This window comes from Pantherophis guttatus, chromosome 4, assembly GCF_059756535.1.
Source record: "Pantherophis guttatus breed Tessera chromosome 4, ASM5975653v1, whole genome shotgun sequence".
Lineage (NCBI taxonomy): Eukaryota > Metazoa > Chordata > Lepidosauria > Squamata > Colubridae > Pantherophis > Pantherophis guttatus.
This window is the reverse complement of record NC_142066.1, coordinates 21,535,101-21,562,034: the sequence shown is the minus strand read 5'-3', so window position 1 is coordinate 21,562,034 and position 26,934 is coordinate 21,535,101. Positions and strand designations below refer to the sequence as shown.

The window sequence follows — 26,934 nt, the reverse complement described above, 5'->3', positions numbered from 1 at the left end:
TTCTGGGAGTTGAAGTCCATACACCTTCAAGTTCCCAAAGGTGACAAACACTGACCTAAATTCTAGGGATCTCATCTCCAGACCATTATTAGCACCAAAAAACTAAGAGTAGAACCATCATATACTGCAGTGATACAGGTAGTCCCCAACTTATAACCTTTCATTTAGTGACCATTCAAAGTTACAATGCTACTGAAAAAAAGTGATTTATCACTGTTTTCCCCACTTATGACCATCACAGCATCCCTGTGGTCATGTGATCAAAATGCAGATGCTTGGCAACTAATTCATATTTATGACGGTTGCAGTGTCTCATGGTCATATGCAACCTTCCCCTTTTGTGACCTTCCAACAAGGAAAACCAGATTCATTTAACAACTATGTTACTAACTTAACAACAGTAGTGATTCACTCAGGGGTGAAATCTACTTACCTTCCCTACCGGTTCGGAAGTGCACGCTCCTTGCATATCACATGCGATTTTGGACCCACTGCGCATGCGCAGAGGGTCAAAAACAGGTTATTTCCTGGTTAAAGCCAGGAAGTAATGACATTCAGGCGGGTGGGTGGAGCTTGTGCTGCCGTCGCTACCAGTTCTCCGAACCATCTGCTGCCACCGCTACTGGTTTGCCTGAACCGGTGCGAATCAGTAGCATTTCACCCCTGGATTCACTTAACCACTGTGGCAAGAAAGGGTGTAAAATGGGGTAAAACTCCCTTAACAACTGTCTCATTTAACAACAGAAGTTTCAGGCTTCGTTGTAGTCCTATGTCGAGGAATATCTGTCTATCTTTAATGCTCCAATACAGGTGGGAGCTAGAAGTCAGTGGTAATTATTTCCAGATTGCCTTTCCTGAGAATTTCCATGAGGAAATTTCTTGGCCCAGCTGACTCTGTGATTAAATCCAACAGAGGAACTCTTAATTCACACTTTCTGTCTTTTTTTACAGACTTGGAAGCAGACAATCTCCCTGGTTATTGTTCGCTTACCCTTGGAGACCCTCCGCCTTATGCCTCTCCTTTGGGCATCCCATGTCCTATGCATCTTGGAGGGGGCCGTGCTGGCATGCACTCTCCTCCACCCCGTCCTGCCAACTTGGATGGCGACACCTTCGAGAGCCAACCGGCCCGGCAGGTGCGGCTGGGTGGTTCCCGGGTGCTCGAATGCCCCAGCATCCAAATCACCACTATTTCTCCAAGCCAACGGACTGATGAAGATGAGTGGGACTCTTCTCCTCGGGACTATCTCTTGCTGGAGGCTTTTGGGGGTTACCGGGAAGCAGCTCCTTCTTCCGGATTCTTTACCCCAAGTCCTGCTAGCAGTGGAAGTGTCTCCCCATGGAGCTTCTTTTCGGATGACGAGGCCCCTGCTGGAGATGACGTGGAACACGAGCTAAATGAGGCTGCAGCTCGTTTTGCCCTTAGTTCACCCTTGGGTTCGCCCCGAGCATCTCCCAAGCCGTGGTCGTCCCCTGAAGAATCCTGGCCAACTTACAGCACCAGCTACTCCCCAAGTCGGGGAACGGAGGATACGTGGCTGCTTATTGGACCGCGACCATCGTCCCCCTGTGGCAAAAGACGCTACTCCAGTTCGGAGACACATTCTTCTGTATCGCCGTGCCTCTCCCGGCGGGGTAGTCTTGGTGAGGAGGCACCAGGGGACACCTTGGAATTAAGCACCGACGTGGTCCCGTTTAATTGTCCCACTGCACGGCTGGTGGAAAGCATCCCTCAAAAAGCTCGCAAGACTTCAACCGAGCAGACGGTGGCCCGGAAGGAAGAAGGGAGCTGCAATGGAGAAGATGTGGGTGGTGGCCCCATGGGTAGTGGGGGACTTGGGATCACCCGCAAAGAAGGGATGGATTATCTGGCTGTGCCATCCCCCTTGTCCTGGTCCAAAGCTCGTCTTGGAGGCCACAGTCCTCTCTTCAGGTATGTGAGGTTCATGTGAGAGAGGAGAACTTCCATTTCTTGTCAAGACATGCAAACTTTGGCAGATTGAATCTTATTAGGCTCAAGGTTGACTCAGCCTTCCATCCTTCCGAGGTTGGTAAAATGAGGGCCCAGATTCTTGGGGGCAAGATGCTGACTCTGTAAACTGCTTAGAGAGGGCTGGAAAGCACTGTTAAGCGGTATATAAGTCTAAGTGCTATCGCTATTCTTTTTGCTATGACCAAAGTTTGTTGAGATACATTTTTAGGGATCTGTCAGGCAGATGCCACGAAGCGAGGCATGATGGGGGAATAATACATTATTGGCTCTATAACTCCAGGGTGTGTTAAACCAACACTGATTGCCCTCCATTTATTAAATGCAGGTAGTCTTTGACTTACAACCATTTGTTTAATGACCGTTCGAAGTTAAAACGGCACTGAAAAAAAAGTGACATGACCATTTTTCTCACTTACAACCTTTGCAATATCCCCATGTTCACGTGATCAAAATTTGGACACTTGGCAACTGGATCATATTTATGATGCTTGTAGTGTCCCGTGTGATTTTCTTTTGTGACCTTCCGATCAGCAAAGTCAATCCAGATTCACTTAACGACAGTGCCACTCCTTTAACGCCTGCAATGATTCACTTAACAACTGTGGCAAGAAAGGTTGTAAAGGCTATCTCGCTTAGCAACATAATTTTTGGGCTCAGTTGTGGTCATAAATCAAGGACTACCTGCAACCAAATGCTATTGTGGTTGGTCCTTGCCATGACTTAATGACATGATTTATCCCCTTGGTGTCCAGGCATTGTTTCCTTGCATTTAAAGCCGAGTTGCACACTCCTTTCAGAGAAAATCTGCTAAATTCACCTTGCAGCTGCTGGCATATAACTATGGTACCAGGTATTCTGACCTAGGCTTCCTTAGAAATTAAACAGCACAAACCTAGTCCCGAGAAACCTCTTTAATTCATACGGCTGTAAATTACTTTCATTTACAGTCTGCAAGGCTTGATAAACAGTCTTTCAGGGGAAGTTTATCAACACCCACCTATCTCACATGGAACGCTGCCAAAGAGCTAATTTCCAGACGCAGGGCAAGGCCAAACTTGGCACACAGTCACATACAGAATTTTCAAATCTTGAATCGGCCAAATGAACTAATTGCTTCCTGCAAAAGCTCACATCCCGTTCGCTTCTCTTTTATGTCTTATGGGAGGGGCCAATCATCTCCAAGCCTTACTCCCAAGTTGACCCTGTTTCCTTAATTGTTCCTGTCTCCTGGCAGCTCTGCGCATGTGCACACTGGGAACAGGCCCACACTGTTCTTCTGCCTCACTGATGTCAGACTCTGGAGACTCCAGAGGCAGCAAAGAACTACCAGATGGCCTTGGCCCCCTCTCTGCCTCTGACTCAGAGCCATCATCCGAGCCTTCCCCAGACTCCAGGACTGGCCCACGTTCCTCCCCAACCTCCTCACTGTCCGGATCTGCTGCCAGCTTTGCTGGCCACTGGCGGGCCACAATACCAGGCTGGCATACCTGGAGGGAGGAGCCCACACAGTTGTGGCATGCCACCAACATGGGCAAACCCTAGCAATTTAAGTTCTTTTTATTGGACGCGACCACAAGTAATGGAAGAATAACCTGATTTCTTGGGAAGCAAATAAGCCATGATTGGCTGCCAATTCTTTTGCTTTCAGATCTCTTCCACAAAGGGCAAACCCTGATTGGCTCTGCGTGAAATCCATAGATTTGCAAAACAAAACTGTGCTCAGTTTACTAATAACTCTCAAAGCAGCCATGATCAGGAGGACCATTACTTCCCTCTGTCTCCGCCTTACTCCCAAATCCTTTAAAAATTAAAAAAAAGGACTTCTTTTGCTAAACATTTGGCCACCCCTGGTTTATAGGGACAAACTTTGCAAGGAGAAAGTTTTTTGCCTTTCTTCCTGAGCCATAGAAAGTTACAGCCTCTTCAATTAGGCAGTGGTGGGATTCAGTTGGTTCGGGCCAGTTCGGGCTGGTTCAGGTGAACTGGTTGTTAAATTGCTGGTTGGCCCTTCCCCTGTCCTGCCTCTTTCAGGAGTCCCCCACATGCCCCGTTTTGGCTCTCAGATAAGTGCAGGCCAAAAGCGGGGCGGGGGAGCGTTGTCCCCCCCCCCGCTGCCTGTTTTTGCTCCCAGGAGGCTGCAGGAGGCTGAGTGCTGCCTGTCACACCCCCTGGCCATGCCCACCCAGCCGGTCATTAGGGCAGAGAACCGGTTGTTAAATTATTTGAATACCACCACTGCTCACAGGTCTGAACACTGGTTTCTTTCTGGATTATTTATGTTCCCAATTACAAAAATCAATTTACAAAAGTTCGTTTAATGACTATTTGAAGTTACAACAGCATTGAAAAAAGTGACTTATGATCTGAGGGATCCTTGGTGCTCTCTGAGCTTTCTTGCTTTCTTGCAGACATTTCATTACCCAAACTAGGTAACTAGTTATCTAGCTAGCACTAATGATGTCACCAAACTAGGTAACATCATCAGGGTTTGCTAGGTAACTGATGATGTTACCTAGTTTGGATAATGAAAAGTTTTCAAGAAAACAAGCAAGCTCAGAGAGCACCAAGCACCCCTCAAGTCAATCCTCAACTATAAATATTCTCCTTTATTAGTGACCATTTCTCATGCTTATGACCGTTGCAGCATCCCCATGATCAAAATTCAGATGCTTGGCCACTGACTCATATTTATGTCCTGGGGGTCAGGTGATCATCTGACAAGCAAAGTCAGTGAGGAAGCCAGATTCACTTAGCAACCGTGTTACTAACTCAGGAGTCAGCAACCTGTGGCTCTGGAGCCGCATGTGGCTCTTTCACCCCTCTGCTGCGGCTCCCTGTCACCCGCCGGCACACAATTTATTGAGCTTTTCAATAACCATGGATAAATCCAAGAAAAGAAAAGTTTCATAAGAAAACAGAACATTTAATTCAACTACATATGCTTGTTTTCTGGTCGCTCAAAAAATAGTCAGGCACGAGAAAGGTTTTGTGGCTCCCAGTGGTTTCTTTTCTGTGGGAAACAGGTCCAAATGGCTTTTTGAGTGTTTAAGGTTGCAGACCCCTGTACTAACTTAACAACGGCAGGGATTCATGTTGAGGGTAAAACTGCCCTCTGCAAAGTGGTGCAACGGACCAGACAGCGAATAGATACGTTGCTTAGCAAAAACACACAGATACTCACAGACTCTGAATGTTTAAAGAAAAATAAACAGTCTTTACTTGTAGTAAAAAACAAACAAACTTGGCTTGTCAAAACAAAGATAACACTTGAAGTAATCACGGTTCAACACAAAAACATAGTTTGCTTACAATTCCAGTTCTCTTCAGTAACACAGACACAGTTCCTTTCAGCAGTTCAGCCTTCTAGTAGCAGGAGCAGAAGTAAATGAACTTCCTGCCTTCTTTTATGTCTGCTTAGCACAGCCAAGTAGTCATATAGTAGCAGTTAAAATTACAGAACATAGTTTTCTATATATTATCTACCCAACCGTAGGATAAGCATCCAACAATTCACTAAACCGCTGTGGGAAGAAAGGACGTAAAATAGGGCAAGACTCACTTAACAAAGGTCTTGCTTAGCAATATAAATTTTGGGCTCAATTGTGGTTGTAAATCGAGGACTGCCTGTACCAGGGGTGAAATTCAGCAGTTTCTGACAGGTTCTGGAGAACTGGTAGCAGAAATTTAGAGTAGTTTGGAGAACCAGCAAATACCACCTCTGGCTGGCCCCAGAGTGGGGTGGGAATGGAGATTTTGCAATATCCTTCCCCCAGGAGTGGGGAGGGAATGGGGATTTTGCAGTATCCTTCCCCTGGAGTGGGGAGGGAATGGGGATTTTGCAATATCCTTCCCCTGGAGTGGGGAGGAAATGGGGATTTTGCAGTAGCCTTCCCCTGCCATGCCCATCAAGCCATGCCCACCAAGCCACGCTCACAGAACCAATAGTAAAAAAATTTGTATTCCAACACTCACTTGTACCCATTCTTCAGCATCACAATCATTAACTTGCTTTTTAAAATCCTCCATCATCCCTACCATACAGGGGTGGTATTCACTTATCTTCGCTACTGTGAGCGCGCGCAGGGCCTTCCACGTATGCGCAGAGCATCAAAAATGTGGACAAATGGGACATGATTATGTCCAGGTGGAGCCACCCGCAACCACCGCTACCAATTTGCCCAAACTGGCTGAATACCACCACTGCTACCCTACCAAGAAACTAGTTAGGCGTGGGACTTTTGTCCAAAAAACTTTTGCCTGATCGTAGTTCTCATTCTCCTCCCCTAATTTTAATTCCTTTGGCTCAGGGCGATGGGGTAAATGGGATACCCAGAATCTCCATTCTTTTAGCTACCTTCAAACTAGCCTTTTGTGGCTCCGTCAGCCTTTTGGTCTGACTGCCAGTGGGTCTGTTGTATAAAACAATCTGTCAAGCCAGCCCAGGCAGAAAAGGCTGATGTCTCCTGTTACACATCCCAGATCCCAGCTCCAGGGCTGTTGAGATGGGTTGCTGGCATAAACAGACCGTGGTTCGTTCCCTGTTAAGGTAAGCAGTTGGATCGGAAGAATTTTGCCTGCGTGGTAGATCAGCCGTCTTCCTTTTGTGCATTCCACCAGTCCCTTTTTATAATTCTACACTTCAGGGTCAGCTTAATTCTATACTAAACCCCATCAGGTTTTTGTTGTTGTTGTTGATTTTTGTAAAGAAACGCTGCTTAGAATTTTTAAAATCTTTTTTGAAATGTATCTGAGTTATCAGAATAACAGAGTTGGAAGGGACTTTGGAGGTCTTCTAGTCTAACCCTCTTCCTAGGCAGGAAACTCTACACCACTTCAGACAAATGGCTATCCAACATCTTTGTAAAAACTTCCAGTGTTGGAGCATTCACGACTTCTGGAGGCAAGTTCTTCCACTGATTTAATTGTTCTAACTGTTAGGAAATTTCTCCTTAGTTCTAGGTTGCTTCTCTCCTTGATTAGTTTCCACCCATTGCTTCTTGTCCTACCCTCAAGTGCTTGACTCCCTCTTCTTTGTGGCAGCCCCTGAGATATCGGAACACTGTTATCATGTCACCCTACTCACGGGTGAAATGCTCCTGGATCGGACCAGATTGCCCAATCCGGTAGCAATTTTTCCCTGTGGTTCGGCAATCTGGTAGCAATTGCTGCCTGGGTGTCATTATTTACTGGTTTTAACCAGGAAGTAATGTTTTTTTTATCTTCTGGGCATGCGCAGAAGGTTTTGAGCTTGCGCAGAAGGTGTGCGCACCGGTGCTTCCGAACTGGTAAGGAAGGTAAGTAGATTTCACCCCTCCCCCTACTCCTTCTTTTCATAAGACTAGACATACCCAGTTCCGGCAACTGTTCTTCATATGTTTTAGCCTCCTGTCCCCTAATCATCTTTGTTGCTCTTCTCTGCACTCTTTCTAGAGTCTCAACATCTTTTTTACATCATGGTGACCAAAACTGGATGCAGTATTCCAAGCGTGATCTTACCAAGGCATTATAAAGTGGTATTAATACTTCACATGATCTTGACTCTATCCCTCTGATTATGCAGCCTAGAACTGTGTTGGCTTTTTTGGCAGCTGCTGCACACTGCTGGCTCATATTTAAATGGTTGTCCACTAGGACTCCAAGATTCCTCTCACATTGACTGCATCATTTATAATTAGTGCTTTCTCAGAAGATGAGATAGAGTGCATGTAGGAAGAAAGAAGGAATTTAAAGTGAAGATCTGAACTATTTGCTGATAACGGACCTATTGGGAGGACCTGCAACCTCTACTCACCAGTCAATTGGAATCAGAATCAGAATAGAGCTAGAAGGGACTTTGGAGGTCTTTTAGTTCAGGCCCCTACTCAAGCAGGTGATCCTATATCCGTGATGGCAAACCTATGGCACGCATGCCACAGGTGGCACATGGAGCCATAACTGTGGGCATGCGACATCCTGTGGTCATCTGACCACAATTTGCACTGTTTTTAGTGATTTAGGAAGAATGGGTTTAAACCTATGTTTGTTTGTTTGTTTGTTTTATTAAATTTGTATACCGCCCTACCCCCGAAGGACTCAGGGCGGTGAACAGGCACAGGATAAAATACAGAATACAAAAGTTAAAAACAATTTAAAACCAAATTAAATAATATTGGCCCACGGCAATTAAAATCCCAATAAATTTAAAACAAATTAAAATTTCAATTTAAAATTTAAATGATCACAAGGTTCACTTAACAACGCTATAAAAATGGTTGTAAAATTGTGTCTGGTGGCTTGGGTGCCTCAACTTACAACCCCCTTACATATGACTAAAACCTGGTCCCAGTTCTGTGTTATAAGTTGATGATTTATAGAGCTTCATCTCATTCTTACACAAATTTGCTATTTTTTTAATAATAGTGCACGCAGCAAGCCAATACTGTTTTACGTGCAGTTTTCTTTAAGCCTTGTATTTTACATGCGGTTTTTTAAAACTGCATTGCAAAAAAAGAAGAAGAAGAAAGAAATATGGAAAACAAATGAAAATTGCATCCATGCGGTGTGATCAGAAAATGCAAATGGGGACAGTGGCGTAATTATTATTAAAACACACACCAAACAAATGTCATTTCCGTCTCCATGGGAGGGTTTTACCCTTGATCCAGTTTCTTTTGAGAACTCTGAACCTTTATATTTTAATTTTGAATTGTAGCGAAGGAAAATCTGCTAGTACTGTTGTTGTTATTATTTGAAAAAGACAACATTGTAGGGTCACTTTTCATTAAGTCCATGAACTGAGCATTTTGAGGTCCCATCTTAAAATGGATACCATAAAACCAAAAACAACACAGAGCAGGTTATCTGAAATGATCACAGAGATTAAAAGATCTACCGTTAACTTTAGAAATCTAATAATATCAATATTTTCCACATGAGAAAAAAATGCTGTGGAGAAAGTTGATAAAATTAGGTATAGCAGCACAAAAAGGACTTTCCTTCCTCTTTCCCCCTTCACTTTAAGCTGAAATGACACTGTGAAATTGATTTAGAAAAAGACCTCAGAATTGCCTTTACAAAATAGAAAATAACTGTAAAATAAACATACGGAATTCAGTATGGCATTCTATGATGGCCAAGGCTTTGCGCAATTGAATTACTTGCTGAGCTACAATAAAGCCTCCTCGTAGTAACTGTGAGAGGGATCTTGGAGTCCTAGTGGACAACTGTTTAAATATGAGCCAGCCGTGTGCAGCAGCTGCCAAAACAGCCAACACAGTTCTAGGCTGCATAAACAGAGGGATAGAATCAAGATCACATGAAGTGTTAATACTACTTTATAATGTATTGGTAAGGCCACACTTGGAATACTGCATTCAGTTTTGGTCGCCACGATGTAAAAAAGATGTTGAGACTCTAGAAAGAGTGCGGAGAAGAGCAACAAAGATGATTAGGGGACTGGAGGCTAAAACATATACAGAACGATTGCTGGAACTGGGTATGTTTAGTTTGATGAAAAGAAGGACTAGGGCTGACACGATAGCAGTGTTCCAATATCTCAGGGGCTGCCACAGAGAAGAGGGGATCAAGCTGTTCTCCAAAGCACTTGAGGGTAGGACAAGAAGCAATGGGTGGAAACTAATGAAGAAGAGAAGCAACTTAGAACTAAGGAGAAACTTCCTGACAGTCAGAACAATGAATCAGTGGAACAACTTGCCTTCAGATGTTGTGAATGCTCCAACACTGGAAGTTTTAAAGAAGATGTTGGATAACCATTTGTCTGAAGTGGTGTAGAGTTTCTTGCCTAAGCAGGGGGTTGGACTAGAAGGCCTCCAAGGTCCCTTCCAACTCTGTTATTCTATTCCATTCCATATAGTCCTATTCTGTTCTGTTCTGTTCTGTTCTGTTTTGTTTCGATCCGTTCCGATCCGTTCCGTTCCGTTCCGTTCCGTTCCATTCCATTCCATTCCATTCCATTCCATTCCATTCCATTCTATTTTTAGGCAGTATATCCTCAGAATGCAAGGTTCTAAGACCAGAAGTAAGCACAAGTAATCCTTGACTGAAAACCAAAATGGAGCCCATAAAGTCTCAGTTGCTAAGTGAGTTTTGGCACATTTTATGACTTCCTTGTCACGATTGTTAAGTGAATCCAGTTTCCCCATTGACTTTTTTTATCAGAAGGTTATAAAATGTGATTACATGACTCCAGGACACTGCAACAGTCACAAATATGAGTCAGCTATCAAGCATCTAAATTTTGATCATGTGACTGGGGATGCTGCAATGGTCATAAGTGTGAACAACGGTCATCGATCACTTTTTTCAGTGCCACCGTAACTTCAAACAGTCACTAAACAAATTGGTTGTAAATTAAGGATTAACTGCATTTGTTGTCACTGAATAAAAGTTAGATAAACTTTAGTTCTAAAGAGCAAAGCTCTTCTTGCACTGAAAATCTGACATAAGGGAAGTTGGAATATAATTGGATTTTCCTTCTACTAAGTTAAAATACCTCTCCAGATGAACTGGGATGGTAATATTTTAAATATTGAAATCTAAACTGTTACAGGAACTGGGCGTGGCTAGTCTAGTGAAGAGAAGGACCATGATAGCAATGGTCTAATATTTGAGTGGCTTCCACAGAGAGGAGGCAGTCAAGGTATTCTCCAAAGCACCTCAAGGCCAGACAAGGAATAATGGATGGAAACTGATCAAGGAAAGATTCAACCTAGAAATAAGGAGAAATTTTTTGACAATGAAAACAATCAGCCAATGGAACAGAAGTTGCCTTCGGAAGTTGTGGGGGCTTCATCACTGGAGGCTTTCAAGAAGAGACTGGACTGCCATTTGTCAGAAATGGTATAGGGTCTCCTACTTGAGTGGGGGGGGTTGGACTAGATGACCCACAAGGTCCCTTCCAACTCCGTTAATTTGTTAAAATACTTGCAATATAAATTCTTTCTGTATTAGCTAGAAGTAGATGTTCTGAATCCAGTAGTTATGAACCCTAGAGATGGGAAGAAGTTTAAAGACTTGTAGTAGCAGCAGATGTGATGATTTGGGGGAGGGAATATGTTATTGTGCTGGTGTGTGGCTTAGATTTTGAACTGAGCCCTAATTTTGTGTTAAAACCCATTGTTGAGCCGCGTCCATCACATCTGCCGCTCTACACACAAACCGCAACTAATGAGGATTCAGGCGGGCGGCAAAACAAACCTGATGCAACGGGGATCAGGGTGGGAGACAAACATACCAGATACGAAGCATGGCGAGGGTACATGGGTGTTAGTAGGGACCGTGATACGAATGGTAATGGTGGCATTGGGTGATAAGCAGCTGAAGTTGTTGCTGGTGATCGAAGAAGGATAATGCAGGGAGATGATGTGGACAGGGATAATGAGCAGCTCGGCTGAGCACATTTCCCCCCAACAGCTGTGATAGTTGGCACAGCAAGACCCTGAGTGATTGGGGGCGTGGACTTGCCTAGAAAATGGGCGCTGAGAGGCGGAAGCTCTCAGCGCCAACTTTAAACCTGCAGAACTCCATTTGTCTTGTAGTTGGCTTGTAGCTGTAATAAACCTGCTTTTGACCAGCATTCCAGCGGGTTCGAGTCTTTTGTGGCACTTCAGCACAAGTATGGCCAAGCAAGCCGAGACCCATATTTTATGCCGAAAGGAGATCTGGTTCAATTCTCAGCAGCTACCCAAGTGACCAAGTTTTGGGAGAAAAAAGTGCTCTTAATCTGACTGCAGAGATGGGAGCCTTTTGGCTTCCTGAATCTGCTCAATCTTACCTGCCCATTGACCTGACAACTGCCTGTCCCACCTAGTGGAGATGGTCTATCAAGGTCAACCTCAAATGCCTTTCTGCTTTTCTCAACAGATCTTCTGCTCTTCCACCTCTGGACTGGCCTCTCCCCAGTCAGTATGAGCAGTATGAACTGAAGATCGAAGTGCAGCCTCGAACCCATCACCGGGCCCACTATGAGACGGAGGGCAGCAGGGGTGCTGTGAAAGCCACCCCAGGAGGACATCCTGTAGTGAAGGTAACTGAGGGATGAGATGATAAGCATAATTTCTTATTAGCTGCCATGACAGCCTTTTGATCATAATCAGCAGTACATTAAAGACAGAGGTGATATTCAGCCGGATCGGACAGGTTCGGGGGAACCGGTAGCAGAAATTTGGACTGGTTCGCTGAACCAGCAAATACCATCTCTGGTTGGCCCCACCCCTTCCCACCCACTCACTGCTCGCCGGAGGGACAGCATCGGAGCGGAGCTACTCAGAAGGCAGCCGGACCGTGGTGTCCCTTTAAGATACTTTAACGCTGGGGGGAGGGGGACCATAAAGGGACAAGCCGCATAAGCTGCCTTTTTTCCCCGTTCTGTGGGCGTGGCTTGGTGGGCGTGGCTTGGTGGGCGTCATGTAACTGTGTGGGCATGGCCAACTCGGTGTCACTCACAGCAAGGTGCTGCCCCACCAAGCCAAGCCATGCCCAATAAGCCATGCCCACAACACCAGTAGTAGAAAAATTTGAATCCCACCACTGATTAAAGAGCCACTTTGGTCTAGCGGTTAAGGCACCAGGTTAGAAAGCTGTCTATGGAGATTCTCAGTCATCCAGGTCATGGTTATCCCAAAGGTGTTTTTTCAAGAGACAACTGGGCTTTCTGGTTTTTGTTTGAAGACATTTCACTTCTCATCCAAGAACTTCCTTCAGCGTTACTTCAAAAAAACAATAGAGGCGGGATATAAATTAATATTTAGGATTATTCGGAATATTTAATATTTAAATATTTAATATTTAGAATATTCAGGAAGGATGTGGTGGCTCAGTAGCTAAGACACTGAGCTTGTCGATTGAAAGGTCAGCAGTTCAGCAGTTCGAATCCTTAGTGCCATGTAATGGGGTGAGCTCCCGTTACTTGTCCCAGCTTCTGCCAACCTAGCAGTTCGAAAGCACATAAAAAATGCAAGTAGAAAAATAGGGACCACCTTTGGTGGGAAGGTAACAGATTCTGTGCGCCTTCAGCATTTAGTCATACTGGCCACATGACCATGGAGACGTCTTCGGACAGCGCTGGCTCACACTCATTGCTACTAACAAACAATGGGCATTGTAGTCCATCTTCTAAAACAGTGCTTTTCACTTGAGATTGTGTGGGACATTCTCACTTTTGAATGCTTTTACAACTCCGTGTTCAGCATCGGAGTCAGAGGTGGTATTCAGCCGGTTCAGACTGATTTGGGAAAACCGATAACGGTGACTGCCCTGGCATAATGGCATCCGACTTAGTCACGTTTTTGAGGCCGGGCGCATGCGCAGAAGGCGCATGCATGAACAAAACACATGCACGGAAGGCCTAACAAATGTGGGGAAAGCACGTACATGTAAAGCGAGCATGAGCACACACAGTGAACTGGTGGTAACAATATGTGAAACCTACCGCTGACCGGAGTCCATCAGAATTCTACTATTTTTTTTTAATTTGATTTATATGCCACCCTTCTCTGGAGACTCAGGGCGGCTTACAATGCGTTGAGCAATAGCCTTCATACTTTTGTATATTTTATACAAAGTCAGCTTATTGCCCCCACAAACTGGGTCCTCAATTTACCTACCTTAGAAAGGATGGAAGGCTGAGTCAACCTTGAGCCTTGGCGAGATTCGAACTTACAATAATTGCAGACAGCTGAGTGTTAATAACAGGCTTTTTAGTCTGTTGAGCTATCCAGGCTCCTACTATCTCATGATAAAAGGGAAAAGGATACGATTTTTCATCCATCTTTTCCCCTTATGTGCTAGCATGATGTTTCTTAACGTTAGCAACTTTAAGATGTATGGATTTCAACTCCCAGGTTACCTCAGACAGCATACTGACTGGGGTTTCTGGGAGTTGAAATCCACACAGCTTAAAATTGCCAAGGTTGAGAAACACTGTGCCAGGTTTTCTTTCCGTTGTTAGCAAGGAACTTGGAATATATATATATATATTTGTTATATATATATATTCATTTTCCTTCAGAAATACATTCTCCAACCACATCTTTCTGTGTCTGTGAGACTGAGGCCAAATTCTAAGTCTTAGATTCGGGTTATATAACCAGAGAGGGATGTTTTATGTACATAAATGCTCTATAAAATACAAGTTGTTTTGTTTAACTTGGATTCACATGTTCTCTCTTCCTTCAGACATACATCAAATTAGAACGTCAACGATTCAAATTTCTCTCTCAATTTAGGCAAATTGTACATATCTCTTCCAGTTTGAGTTGTATTTATAGTAGTGGTCAAAATTGTGGAAACCTTTTGGGAAAAGTGTATTTATTAGAAGTGTAAAACTAGCTAATAACATCACTTTTTGGGGGGGAGTAGTACCATAAAATTATATATCAATGGAAAGATAATTTAATGAAGAATGTAATGCAATAACTTTTATGAAGGATTTGCTATTAGAATAGCAGTTACAGTATAAAGAAGAAAAGTGAAACACATAGAAAAAACAAATATGATTATCTTGAAACTCCAAAAAAAAAAAAAGTGGTATTATTAGCCATCAAACCTCAAAAATACACTTTTCCCAAATGGTTTCCACAATTTTGGCCACTACTGTGGTAGTTAGAAAGAGGCGCACAATTTTCTCTTTATCTTGATTTAACCTTGAATTTAAGGCAAGACTTTTCCTGAGAATATTCTGATGCTTCTGAAGTCATCCCATACCATATTTTTCGGAGTACAAGATGCATCAGAGTATAAGACGCACCTTAGTTTTTGGGGAGGAAAATAAGGAAAAAGCTGATTGGCAGGTGGATCGGCTTCCTGGAATCCCCCAATCAGCTGTTCCCAGAGGTGAATTTTAGCAACAGGTTCCCTGGTTGTGAGTTCTGTGCCTTGCTTTTTTTTTTTTTTTTTGCTTTTTTTTCCTGCCTCTGAAAGCCTCCGAAACAGAGCTTCAGAAATATAGCCTCTGAAGCTCTGTTTGGGGGCTTCTTTTCTAAAGCTTCATTTTTGGTGCTTTTTTCAGCCTCTGAAACCTCTGTTTGAGAAGCTGGGCATGGCTACATTCGGAGTATAAGACCCACCCAGATTTTCACCCTCTTTTTGAGGGGGGAAAAAGGTACGTCTTATACTTGGAAAAATACGGTAATTACAATTCCATCTTTTTTTTTTACATTACAAACTGTGTTGCCTTCAAGAAAAGTGATTTAACAAGTTATTGCCCTGAAGATTTTTTTTTTTAATTTTTAAAAACCTTTATTGTTAAAAATGTTTTTGTACATGATGGAACTGTTTTTGGCGATATCTCCACCATATAAAGTATAACACAAGTCTCTTATGTATTCAATATACATTACTACTTACTAATTATATACACATACTTAACCTCTTATACATGCTTACATTTACATACTATATTACATACTGTATATTGCTTTTTGTTTCAATCTATGCATCCTCATTCTTACTCGTTCTGACTTCTATTCCTTAAGTCTAACCATTGATAAAATCTATTCCAAATCTCATAGTATTCTATCTCTCCTTTGTTTTTCAGTTCAAAGCGTCAATCTATCACATTCTGCACAGTCAAGTATTTTCTTTATTTATTTCCCTTTCTTTAGGTATATTTTCACTCTTCCACTGTTGGGCATAAACTATTCTTGCTGCTGTTGTGATATGCAATATTAAATATGTTAACTCTTTATTTAGATCTCCTTTTATAATTCCTAATAGGAATTATAAATAATTTTGGTTTGAATTCCAATCTCTGCCTGGTCATTTCTTCCAACCACATTCAAATCTTTTGCCAGTATTCTTTTGCTCTTTTACATGTCCACCACATGTGGTAATAAGTGCCCAGTATTTGGTCACATTTCCAGCATTTAGGTGATAAATTTTGGTACATTTTGGCTAGCCTAGCTGGTGGTAGGTGCCACCTATAAAACATTTTATATAAATTCTCTTTGTACAACGTGGCCCCCTGAAGATTATTTTTTTTATTTTCACCGTTTTATGAATCCCTCTTCATTTCATTTCCAATCTCCAGTAGTTATTTGTTGCTTGTTTGTTTGTGTGTGCATGTGTGTGTGTCTGTGTGGTATGACATTTTCAGACGTGGAGTAATCTGCAAAGCAAAGTCAGAGCTCTTGGAGAGGTTTGCGGGAACAGGAATTGGAGGGGGTGGGAAGTCTCGTTGGAAAAGCTTCATCCAGAAATCCCAAAGACGAAAACTATTCCCACTTCAAAGACTTCCCTTGCTGTGTACAAAGCAACAAAACAAAACCGAGCGCAAATGTCACATATTTTTTTTCCCCTTTCAGAACTTGTGAAATAGATGCCAACTATATTTAGCTTACAGAAACCTTTTCTTTTAAATAGGGGAATGTGTGGGTGATATCTGGCCAGCTTGAGCTCATAATGAGAAGAAAGAAAGATGGAAAAATTGGGTTTTCAGGCTGATGCCCTTTGGGTGCACGTGTCTCTCTGGTTATGTTGGACTACAACCCCTGTCATCCACCAGGAAGGGATAGGACGATGGGAATTGTAGTGTTGAATTGGGTATGTCTAGTCTAGTGAAAAGAAGGACTAGGGGTGACATGATAGCAGTGTTCCAATATCTCAGGGGCTGCACAAAGAAGAGGGAGTCAAGTTATTCTCCAAAGCACGTGAGGGCAGGACAAGAAGCAATGGATGGAAACTCATCAAGGAGAGAAGCAATCTAGAACCAAGGAGAAATTTCCTGACAATTAGAACAATTAATCAATGGAACGTCTTTCCTTCAGAAGTTGTGGGTGCTCCAACACTGGAACTTTTTAAGAAGAGATTGGACAGCCATTTGCTTGAAATGGTATAGGGTTTCCTGCCTGAGCAGGGGATTGGACTAGAAGACCTCCGAGGTCCCTTCAAACTCTGCTATTCTGTTATATGTTCTGTTATATCTTATATTGCCTGAACTGTTAAAATCATTTTTTTAAAAAATAAACCCCAGTGGTATGCATAACATACTCTAACTACAACATTACACCACTGTGATGAACGAAACAAGAGTTAATTACTTACTTAACCAGTGTGTGTGGAATAATTATTAATGTATTTAAAATAGGACTAAAACAGGTTGGAATAGAAGACCTCCAAGGCCCCTTCCAACTCTACTATTCTGTTAGTCTGCCACATCTAGAAACTGATATGACCATCATGACATTTTCAGTGCATTAGATCCCAGTCTTTCTTCCTCACACATAACAAGATCCATTTTAATCCTTTGAATTTTTTTTGTTTGTGACATTTTTTTTTTTCATCCTGGTGAACTGGTCAGAAAGAAAAAAGCGTCTTTCTGGCTTTGATCAATTTATCTCCTCACCCTTCTGTTTCGACGTTGCGTTCCTGGGCTGGGCCTGCTTCAATCTCCCCTTCCAGGCCACATCCCTGGGATGTCAAATCTGCCCTTTCCCACGCTCAGATTCCTAAATTGTAGCATTGCTTTCCTCCGTCTGTCCATCTCTCTACGTCACGAGATCGTGAGCTGCAGAGAAAGCAAGAGTTGGTGGAAGAGATGGAAAAGCTTGGGCACAAACAAAAGACTTCTTACTCCTGCACTTTTCTGACCAATTCCTCGGTTTTCCAGATTCACTTTTTCTGGAAGGATCAATTCCTGCATTGTTAAGATTTCTGTTTTTTTTTTAAATCAAAGTTTTTCCCCCCTTCCTTTCCATCTTACAGTACCGCTGCAGTTTGCTTGCTTCTAATTTTTCTTCAAACCGCCCCCCATCCTATCCACTTCCAAAGTTGGCAAGCTGCTTCTCTTGAGTTTCCCTCCCTCCAGCCCCCTCCAGCTTTATGGAATGTTCCATCTGCAGTAACGTTTGGGGGTGGGGGGGAGAGAGAAATGTAAAAAGGGAGCGTCTCAAATCGAGTGCAGCTGTGACTGCTTGGCTTCTGATCGAAAACATCTGGCCAACCCCTTGAGGCGAGACCACCGAACTGCTGAAGTCACCAGCTGCGCTGTTGTGGGTTCCTGAGGAAGGGATAGTGGCGGTGACGGCAGGGAATGACTGGTATAGAGGAGGCTTAATTTAAGACAGGGATTTGCCCTCTAGCCTATTTTTAAATTACAGGAATTTAGCCTTCTGGAGAAGCTGAAGGACGCATCACAGCCAGCCCTTCCCTTTCAACTAAACCGTGATAACTATTTCAGGTGCCCCTTTTCTCCTCCTACTGGTTGGAAGCGGTGATGGGTGCCAACTAAATCTGGATTTTTTAATTTTTTTTTGCATCCGGAGATTAATTCCGGTCTCTTTCTGCTACATGCATGCCCTGAGCACTTTCCCCACCACTGAAATCTTGGCATTTTCAAGGATACGTAATCCGAATAGAGTTGGAAGGGACCTTGGAGATCTTCTAGTCCAATCCCCTGCTCAAGCAGGAGACCCTGTACCATTTCAGACAGGTGGCTGTTCAGTCTTTTCTTAAAAGCCTCCAGTGATGAAGCTTCTACAACTTCTGAAGGAAAGCTCTTCCACTAGTTAATTGTCCACACAATTAGGAAATTTCTCCTTAATTTCAGGTTGCTTCTCTCCTTGATTAGTTTAGAGACAGAAGGATGGAAGGCTGAGCAACAAAGATGTTTAGGGGACTGGAGGCTAAAACATATGAAGAACGGTTGAAGGAACTGGGTAGGTCTAGTTTAATGAAGAGAAGGACTAGGGGTGATATGATAGCAGTGTTCCAATATCTCAGGGGCTTCCACAAAGAAGAGGGAGTCAAGCTATTCTCCAGAGCACCTGAAGGTAGAACAAGAAGCAATGGGTGGAAACTAATCAAGGAGAGAAGCAATGGGTGGAAACCAATCAAGGAGAGAAGCAATTTAGAACTAAGGAGAAATTTCCTAACAGTTAGAACAATTAATCAGTGGAACAACTTGCCTCCAGAAGTTGTGAATGCCCCAACACAGGAAATTTTTAGTAAAATGTTGGATAACCATTTGTTTGAAGTGGTGTAGGGTTTCCTGCCTGGGCAGGGAGTTGGACTAGAAGACCTCCAAGGTCCCTTCCAACTCTGTTATTCTATTCTATTCTATTCTATTCTATTCTATTCTATTCTATTCTATTCTATTCTATTCTATTCTATTCTATTCTATTCTATTCTATTCTATTCTATTCTATTCTACTCTACTCTACTCTACACTACTCTACTCTACTCTACTCTACTCTACTCTACTCTACTCTACTCTACTCTATTCTAATTTTGAGCCTGTGGGAATCGAACTGCCAAACTGCTGGTAGCCGACTCTTGAAGATGACTACAGAACATCTTATGAGCTGCAGTGATGCAGTGGTTAGAGTGCAATACTGCAGGCTACTTCTGTTGCCTGCCAGCTGCCTGAAATTTGGCAGTTCAAATCTCACCAGGCTTAAGGTTGACTCAGCCTTCCATCCTTCTGAGGTCGGTAAAATGAAGACCCAGATTGTTGGAGGCAATAGGCTGACTCTGTAAACTGCTTAGAGAGAGCTGTAAAGCACTGTGAAGTGGTATACAAGTCTAAGTGCTATTGCTATTGCTATTGCTATGACCAAAGTTTGTTGAAAGCCATTTTTAGGGAACTGTCAGGCAGATGCCACGAAGCGAGGCATGATGGGGGACTGTAAAACACTGTAAAGTGCTATATAAGTCTAAATGCTATTGCTATTGCTATCATCTATTACCCTTGTATGGTTGGTAGATCACCATGAGAACAAATTGCTGGACTAGATGGTCCAGCGGGTAGGATCCAGCAATAATTAATTATGCTTTGATAACTCTGGACAGTGTGAAAAAACAAAATCCTTACCACAAAAATATATTAGTACATCCAAATGAGTACAGGCAGTTCTTGACTTACAACTTTCATTTAATGATTGTTTGAAGTTACAACGTCACTGAAAAAAGTGGCATGACCATTTTTCACACTTACGACCATTGCAGAATCCCTATGGTCATGTGCTCAAAATCCAGGCACTTGGTAACTGACCCATATTTATGACCGTTGCAATGTCCGGGGGTCATGTGATCAACTTTTGTGACCTTCTGACAAGCAAAGTCAATGGGGCAAGCCAGGTTCACTTAACAACCGTGTTACTAACTCAACAACTGCAGTGATTCACTTAATAACTGTGGTAAGAAAGGGGGCAAAACTCACTTAGTGACTGTCTCACTTAGCAACAGAAACTTTAGACCTAATTGCATTTCTAAGTCAAGGACTACCTGTATCAAGAACAAAAGGGAATCCCCCCACCCAAAGAAAACCTACCAAATAAAATACCCAAGATAGGCACCCACAGCCAATCAGCTAGGAACAAAATCAGATGAAAGTTATGTATTTTACAATAGTTGGAATGTCGGATTTAAAAATCTGTTGTCTGAGAATCATTGCCAGATCTTGATGCATTGTCCTCCCCAAATATTTGACACATCGAAGTACAGTAGTGACCAAATTGTGGAAACCTTTTGGGAAAAGTGTATTTTCTAAAACTAGCTAATAAGACCACTTTTTTTTTGAAGTAGTACCATAAAAATTATACATCAATAGAAAGATAATTTAATCAAGAATGTAATGCAATAACTTTTATGAAGGATTTGCTATTAGAATAGCAGTTACAGTATAAAGAAGGAAAGTGAAACAGGTAGAAAAAACGAGATATACAAAAATTATCACCATAGAAAAAACGAGATATACAAAAATTATCACCATGTCAGTTAATACTTAGTTGTGTAACCTTTAGCATGAATTAGGGCCTTACAACGTCTTCCCATGGAGTGAACCAAGTCTTTGAGTTCTGCAGCTGTTATAATGTAAAACCAAGATTGAATGATTGGTTCTATTAACTGGGTTTTATAGCTGGGTTGCTTTTGACTAACAAGTTTCGTTAGTTGGCTTCAGTGGTGGGATTCTGCCGGTTCTAGGCAGTTCGGCCGAACCATTTGTTAAATTGCTGGCTTGCCCCACCCCTTACCCTGCCCCTCCGCACCACTATTTATTGCCAATAAATAGTGGTGGGCGAGGGGCAGGCGAGCCAGCAATTTAACAAATAGTTTGGTGTTTTTTTGTAATTTTATTGGCCCACGGAGCTTCAGCATAGGCTAATTAGCTCGTTGATTAGATCGGCCTCCTGACTCTCAGCTGATTTGCTCTCAGCTGTTTTGCTCAGGGCTCTGCTGCTTGCTTGCAAAGAGTGCTGGAGCAGATTTTTTTTCCCTTAGCTATGCTGAAAAACGAACCTGAAAGTACAGTAAAGCAGGCTGTTGGCTTTGCTGTTTGCTGCAACGTTGGAAAATTAGGCAGGCAGATTTCTTTTTTTTTCTTCACCAAAAAAGGTAAGTGCAAACAATGGGAAATTTAGGGGAAAAAAGGAGAGTTCAAGATTTTAAAACACAAAAGAAAAAAAGCTCTATTTAACTAGGGAATTGTAATAATTGAGATACTATTAATTGAATATTGTGTTGAAAGCAGAAATGGTTAAGTTGTGGTTTGGAGGAATATATGGGGGAAATTATTTGGTTTATTATTATTGGTAAATATAATTAATTGATTTATAAGAAATTGGATTGCATGGAAATAATTGGAATATTCATGTTCATATTGATTAATATACAAAAAAGATAGTTATATAACTAATTGATTTATATTAAAATGTTGAATTTATATTAAACAACTGTAATATTACATAATTAACCAATGTGAGGATGGATATAAAAATAGATGACAATGGGAAGGGGTATAATTTAGAATAGAAGGGAAAAATTGAATTTAATTAAGATTAGAGATGAGGATGAAGGGTAATATTGGTTTTTTAAAAAAATAGATGAGGAATAAATATGGCAAAAAGGAAATATAGAAATTGTAAATTTAATTGAAATGACTAAACACTGTTTAAATTTGTGAATCGGCCAAATACTCTGTTCAAAGAAAATAAATTGTATGTTTGTATGTGTGTTTCTATATTTGTTCTCTTTTATTCTTTAAAGTTTAACAATTCATTCTTTATCTTAATATCTTTATATTTGTTTGGGGTTGCCTTTCTTCCATTTCATCTTTTTACTGTACAGCAATCTTTCTCCTCAAACCTACCACCTCTCTCTTTTCTTTCCTTCTTACTTTCTCTTCCTCCCCCTCTTCTTCTCCTCCCTACTTCCTCTTCCTTTCTCCTTCTCCTCCTCTCTTCCTCCCTCTCTTACCCTCCCTCCTACTCTAATTTCTCTTCCCTTCCTTCCTCCCTTCTCTTCCTTCCCTCTCTCTCCTTCTTTCTTCCATCTCTCTTCTTCTTCCTTCATTCCTCTCTATTGCTGTATCCTTTTGTGCATATGGATTACTCAGTGGGCTGAAAAAGTTATTTTTGACCGGTCCTCGCACTTTTGACCAGTCCTTGAACTTACAACTGTTCTCACATTTTACGTTTTGCGCCCTATCTTGTCACCGTGGTGAAGAGAAGTAGTGGTGAAATGACTGACATGGTTGTTAAGAATGCCACAATGGGCATAAATGTGAGGATGGTCATAAGTGCGAGGACCAGTCAGAAATGACTTTTTTCAGCCCTCTGAGTAGTCCCTATGCACATACCCATGCCCACCTGGTCACATGACCAGCTAGCCACACTCACCCAGTCACATGACCAGCTAGCCACGTCCACCCAGTCACATGACCACCAAGCCACATCCCCAACTAAGCCATACCCACAGAACCGGGGTTTTTTAACACTGGTCGGCTTGATAGATTTTCAATTGGGTTAAGGTCTGGGCTATTCCCAGTCCATTCCAGCAGTTTAAACTCCACCCCCCCCCAAAAAAGTGGTGTTATTAGCCATCAGACCTCAAAAATACACTTTTCCCAAATTGTTTCCACAATTTTGGCCAGTACTGTATGTGTCATACTGATACATAGATATTTTTGTCTTATTACAAATAATTTGTGGTTGGGAGTAAAGGGATGAGTTGATGACTTCCTTCTCTTTTCCAATCAAGCTTTTAGGTTACGATGAAAAACCTCTGACGTTACAAATGTTCATTGGAACAGCGGATGAGCGAAATCTACGTCCTCACGCTTTCTACCAGGTGCATCGCATCACTGGGAAAATGGTGGCCACCACGAGTTACGAATCTATCATCAGTGGAACCAAAGTCCTTGAGATGTCTCTGCTGCCGGAGAACAACATGGCAGCCAAGTAAGTTTCCTTTAGGCGCAAAAAAGTGGAGAGATGAAGAAAGGACTTCATCTGGGTGATAGTAGTGATGATGATGATGATGATGATGATAATGATATAAAGATGAATAAAGATCTGGTCCTTTCTCAATCTTATGCTTTTGTTTTCCTTCTTAACTTTTTTTTCGATAAGGAGAAAGAGAAGATCCTAACAATATCACCTTCAGTCCATTTCAGATATAAAAAAAAAACAAAGATGACCTGAGCTAGCAAGATTAAAAATGGCAAAATGAATACATAAAATATAAATGAAAGAAAGAGGAAAAGAAAAAAATACATAACCGTAGGCTAAAAACCTAAAGGTCATTTGACTGAAGGGCTTGAAAATTCTCTTCTTAACCTTTGTAAACAAATTCAGAGTTGGAAGGGACCTCGTAGGTCATCTAGTCCAACCCCCTGCCCAAGCAGGAGATCCTACAGTGTAGGGCCTACACCATGACAGATAGCAGTCCAGTCTCTTCTTGAAAGCTTCCAGTGATGAAGCTCCCACAACTTTTCAAGGCAAGCTGTTCCATTGGTTGATTGTTCTCAAATCAGTTCCTCCTGATTTCTAGGTTGAATCTCTCCTTGTTCAGTTTCCATCCATTATTCCTTGTCTGGCCTTCAGGTGCTTTGGAAAATAGCTTGACCCCCTCCTCTCTGTGGCAGTCCCTCAAATATTGGGACACTGCTATCATATCTCCTCTGGTCCTTCTCTTCACTAGACTTGCCATGCCCAGTTCCTGTAACCATTCATTGTATGCTTTAGCCTCCAGTCCCCTAATCATCTTGGTTGTTCTTCTCTGCACTCTTTCTAGTCTCAACATCTTTTTTATAGTGTGGTGACCAAAACTGGATGCAGCATTCTAGGTATGGTCTTACTAAGGCTTTATAGAATGGTATTGGTACTTCACTTGATCTTGATTGTATCTTGATTTGTCAGAAAAAAAGTCAGTTAAAACATTGGCAAAACATGTGTAGAATCGAATCGAATCGAATCGAATCGAATCGAATCGAATCGAATCGAATCGAATCGAATAGAATAGAATAGAATAGAATAGAATAGAATAGAATAGAATAGGAGTTTTTTATTGGCCAAGTGTGATTGGACACACAAGGAATTTGTCTTGGTGCATATGCTCTCAGTCTACATAAAAAGAAAAGATACCAATAACCGATGGCTGGCAATTTATTGTGGATTTTCCCTCTTGGCTATCCCTATTTTCCAAGTATCCATAAACCTGTCGAATGTTGATAAATTGAATATAAAAGGGATATAACTTATATGATACCAGTTTTCCATGGTCACATGATCTCTATTTGCTACCTTCACCACCAGCTTGCAACAGGCAGTCATTGGCAAGAAGTTGCAAGTCACGGTCATGTGACATCCTACTTAACAACATGCAGTGATTTGCTAATGTCCACCATTAGAACTATTGTTAAATCAGGTTATGACCACATAATGCTTCACTTTATGAGGCCAGTTAGTGATGGAGTTCCAATGCGGATTGGTGAGATCTTTCTGTATAATAGAATAGCAAAATAGTCTTGGTTTTAGACATTGATTGATTGCATGAATGATTGAATTGATAGTTTGATTCAGTCAGTTGATTCTAAATGGTGTACAAGAACAGTATCCAGAATCAATTGAACAATAAATTGCAATAGTACCCTATAAAGTCTAATATAACATACAGTTACAGTTCCAATTAATGACACCAGAATAATAATTCACCTCAGTATCAGTAATTATATCATTGTGCATCTTAAAAAGTTATGTTGTGTTCAGTGGTGGGATTCAGCTGGTTCTCTCCGAATCGCACGAAAAGGTAGCGGTGACTGCAGGAGCTCTGGCCACCTGCCTGGATGTAATGCGCGACTACTGCTGTGTGCACTCACATTTGCGAACCAGGAGGGAAGGTAAGTGAATCCCACCTCTGGTTGTGTTATTTCTAAAAGATTGAAGACAATTTGGTCAATTTGATGTAGTGGTTAAGGTGCTAGGCCAGAAACTAGGAGATTGTGAGTTCTAGTCCTATTTTAGTCATGAAAATTGGCTGGGTGACTTTGGGCCAATCATTTCCTCTCTCAGACCAACTTATCTCACAGGGCTGTTGTTGTGGAGAAAATAGGAGGAGGAGGAAGTATTGTGTGTGTTGCCACCTTGAGTTATTTGTAAAAATTAATAAAGGTGAGATAAAAATTAATAAAGGTGAGATAAAAATGAGGACCCAGTTTGTGGGGGCAATAAGCTGACTTTGTATAAATATACAAAAGTATGAAGGCTATTGCTTAACACATTGTAAGCCGCCCTGAGTCTCCGGAGAAGGGCGGCATATAAATCAAATAAATATTAAAAAAGAGTAAATAATTTACCTTTTTTCCAGGCTCCATTCCACTTCATCCTCAATGAATTTATTCATTTGAGAGAAGTGCAACTAAAATATTCCAGTTATCTAAAATGGTCCTTGGTTAATACCACGGCTAATCAGATTTTAAGTTGAAGATACTTCCAATTTCCTTTTTCCATTTATTTTTTCATGGGCTACTTTAGAAGAACTTTTTATGAGCCCTGAAACCAGAGTAAAGAATAATAGAATAAAAGAATTGGAAGGGACCTTGGAGATCTTCTAGACCAACCTCCTGCTCAGGCAGGAAATCCTATACCATTTCAGACAAATGGTTATCCAATCTCTTCTTAAAAACTTCCCGTGTTGGAGCATTCACAACTTCTGGAGGCAAATTGTTCCATTGATTAATTGTTCTAACTGTCAGGAAATTGTCAGGAAACTGTCTTGAGTTGTAGGTTGCTTGTCTCCTTGATTAGTTTCCATCTTTTGCTTCTTGTTCTACCCTCAGTGGTTTTGGAGAATAGTTTGACTCCCTCTTCTTTGTGGCAGCCCCTGAGATATTGGAACACTGCTATCATGTCACTCCAGGTCCTTCTTTTCATTAAACTAGACATATTCAGTTCCAGCAACCATTCTTCATATGTTTTAGCCTCCAGTCCCCTAATCATCTTTGTTGCTCTTCTCTGCACTCTTTCTAGAGCCTCAACAACTTTTTTACATTGTGGCAACCAAACCTGGATACAGCTTTCCAAACACTCACAATATGTCATTCTCTTCAGGGATGGGTTCTATTTACCTTTACTACCGGTTCGCAACGGGATCGCACATGCGTGACCCCTTCGCTCGCGTGCACATCTTGTTTCTGTGCATGTTGCTGAAGCTTCAGCGCATGTGCAGATCACCGATGACGACATCCAGGGTAGTGGGTGGGGCCTCCTGCCAGTTTTACTACTGGTACTTGCGAACCGGTCTGAACTGGGGGCAATGCACCATTGTTCCTCCTCCTATTTTCCCCACAACAACAGTCCTGTGAAATGGGTTGGGTTGAGAGACAATGATTGGCCCAAAGTCATCCTGCCAGTTTTCATGCCTAAATCAGGACTTAGACTAAGTCTTTGTTATCACTTTGAAATGTACACTAATCAGCATACATTAAAATGAACTAGACTAGAACTCATAAGAGAAGCAATGCATCCAGGGGTGGTTTCCACTTAGCTTCGCTATCAGTTCGCAAATGTGAGCGTGTGTGCCTTCCATGCATATGCAGAGCATCAAAAACTGGACGTGATTACATCTGGGTGGGTGAGCAGAACCTCCTGCAGCCGCCGCTACCGGATTGCCCGAACTGGATAGAACCGGTTGAATACCACCACTGAAGGCATCTCCACCTTCCTTTC

The 26,934-nt window shown here is 42.0% G+C and overlaps 1 protein-coding gene across 5 annotated transcripts in view; it reads left to right on the top strand.

Annotated features, from left to right (window-relative positions):
* NFATC4 (nuclear factor of activated T cells 4) overlaps positions 1 to 26,934 on the top strand; it is a 59,048-nt gene that overhangs the window by 18,239 nt on the left and 13,875 nt on the right. For all 5 annotated transcript variants that reach the window (XM_034411466.3, XM_034411467.3, XM_087891769.1 and 2 more), the window contains exons 2-4: positions 952 to 1,933; positions 11,855 to 12,017; positions 22,967 to 23,166. In XM_034411466.3, the coding sequence (XP_034267357.1) occupies positions 952 to 1,933; positions 11,855 to 12,017; positions 22,967 to 23,166 (1,345 nt within the window). The remainder of the gene's footprint in view (positions 1 to 951; positions 1,934 to 11,854; positions 12,018 to 22,966; positions 23,167 to 26,934) is intronic.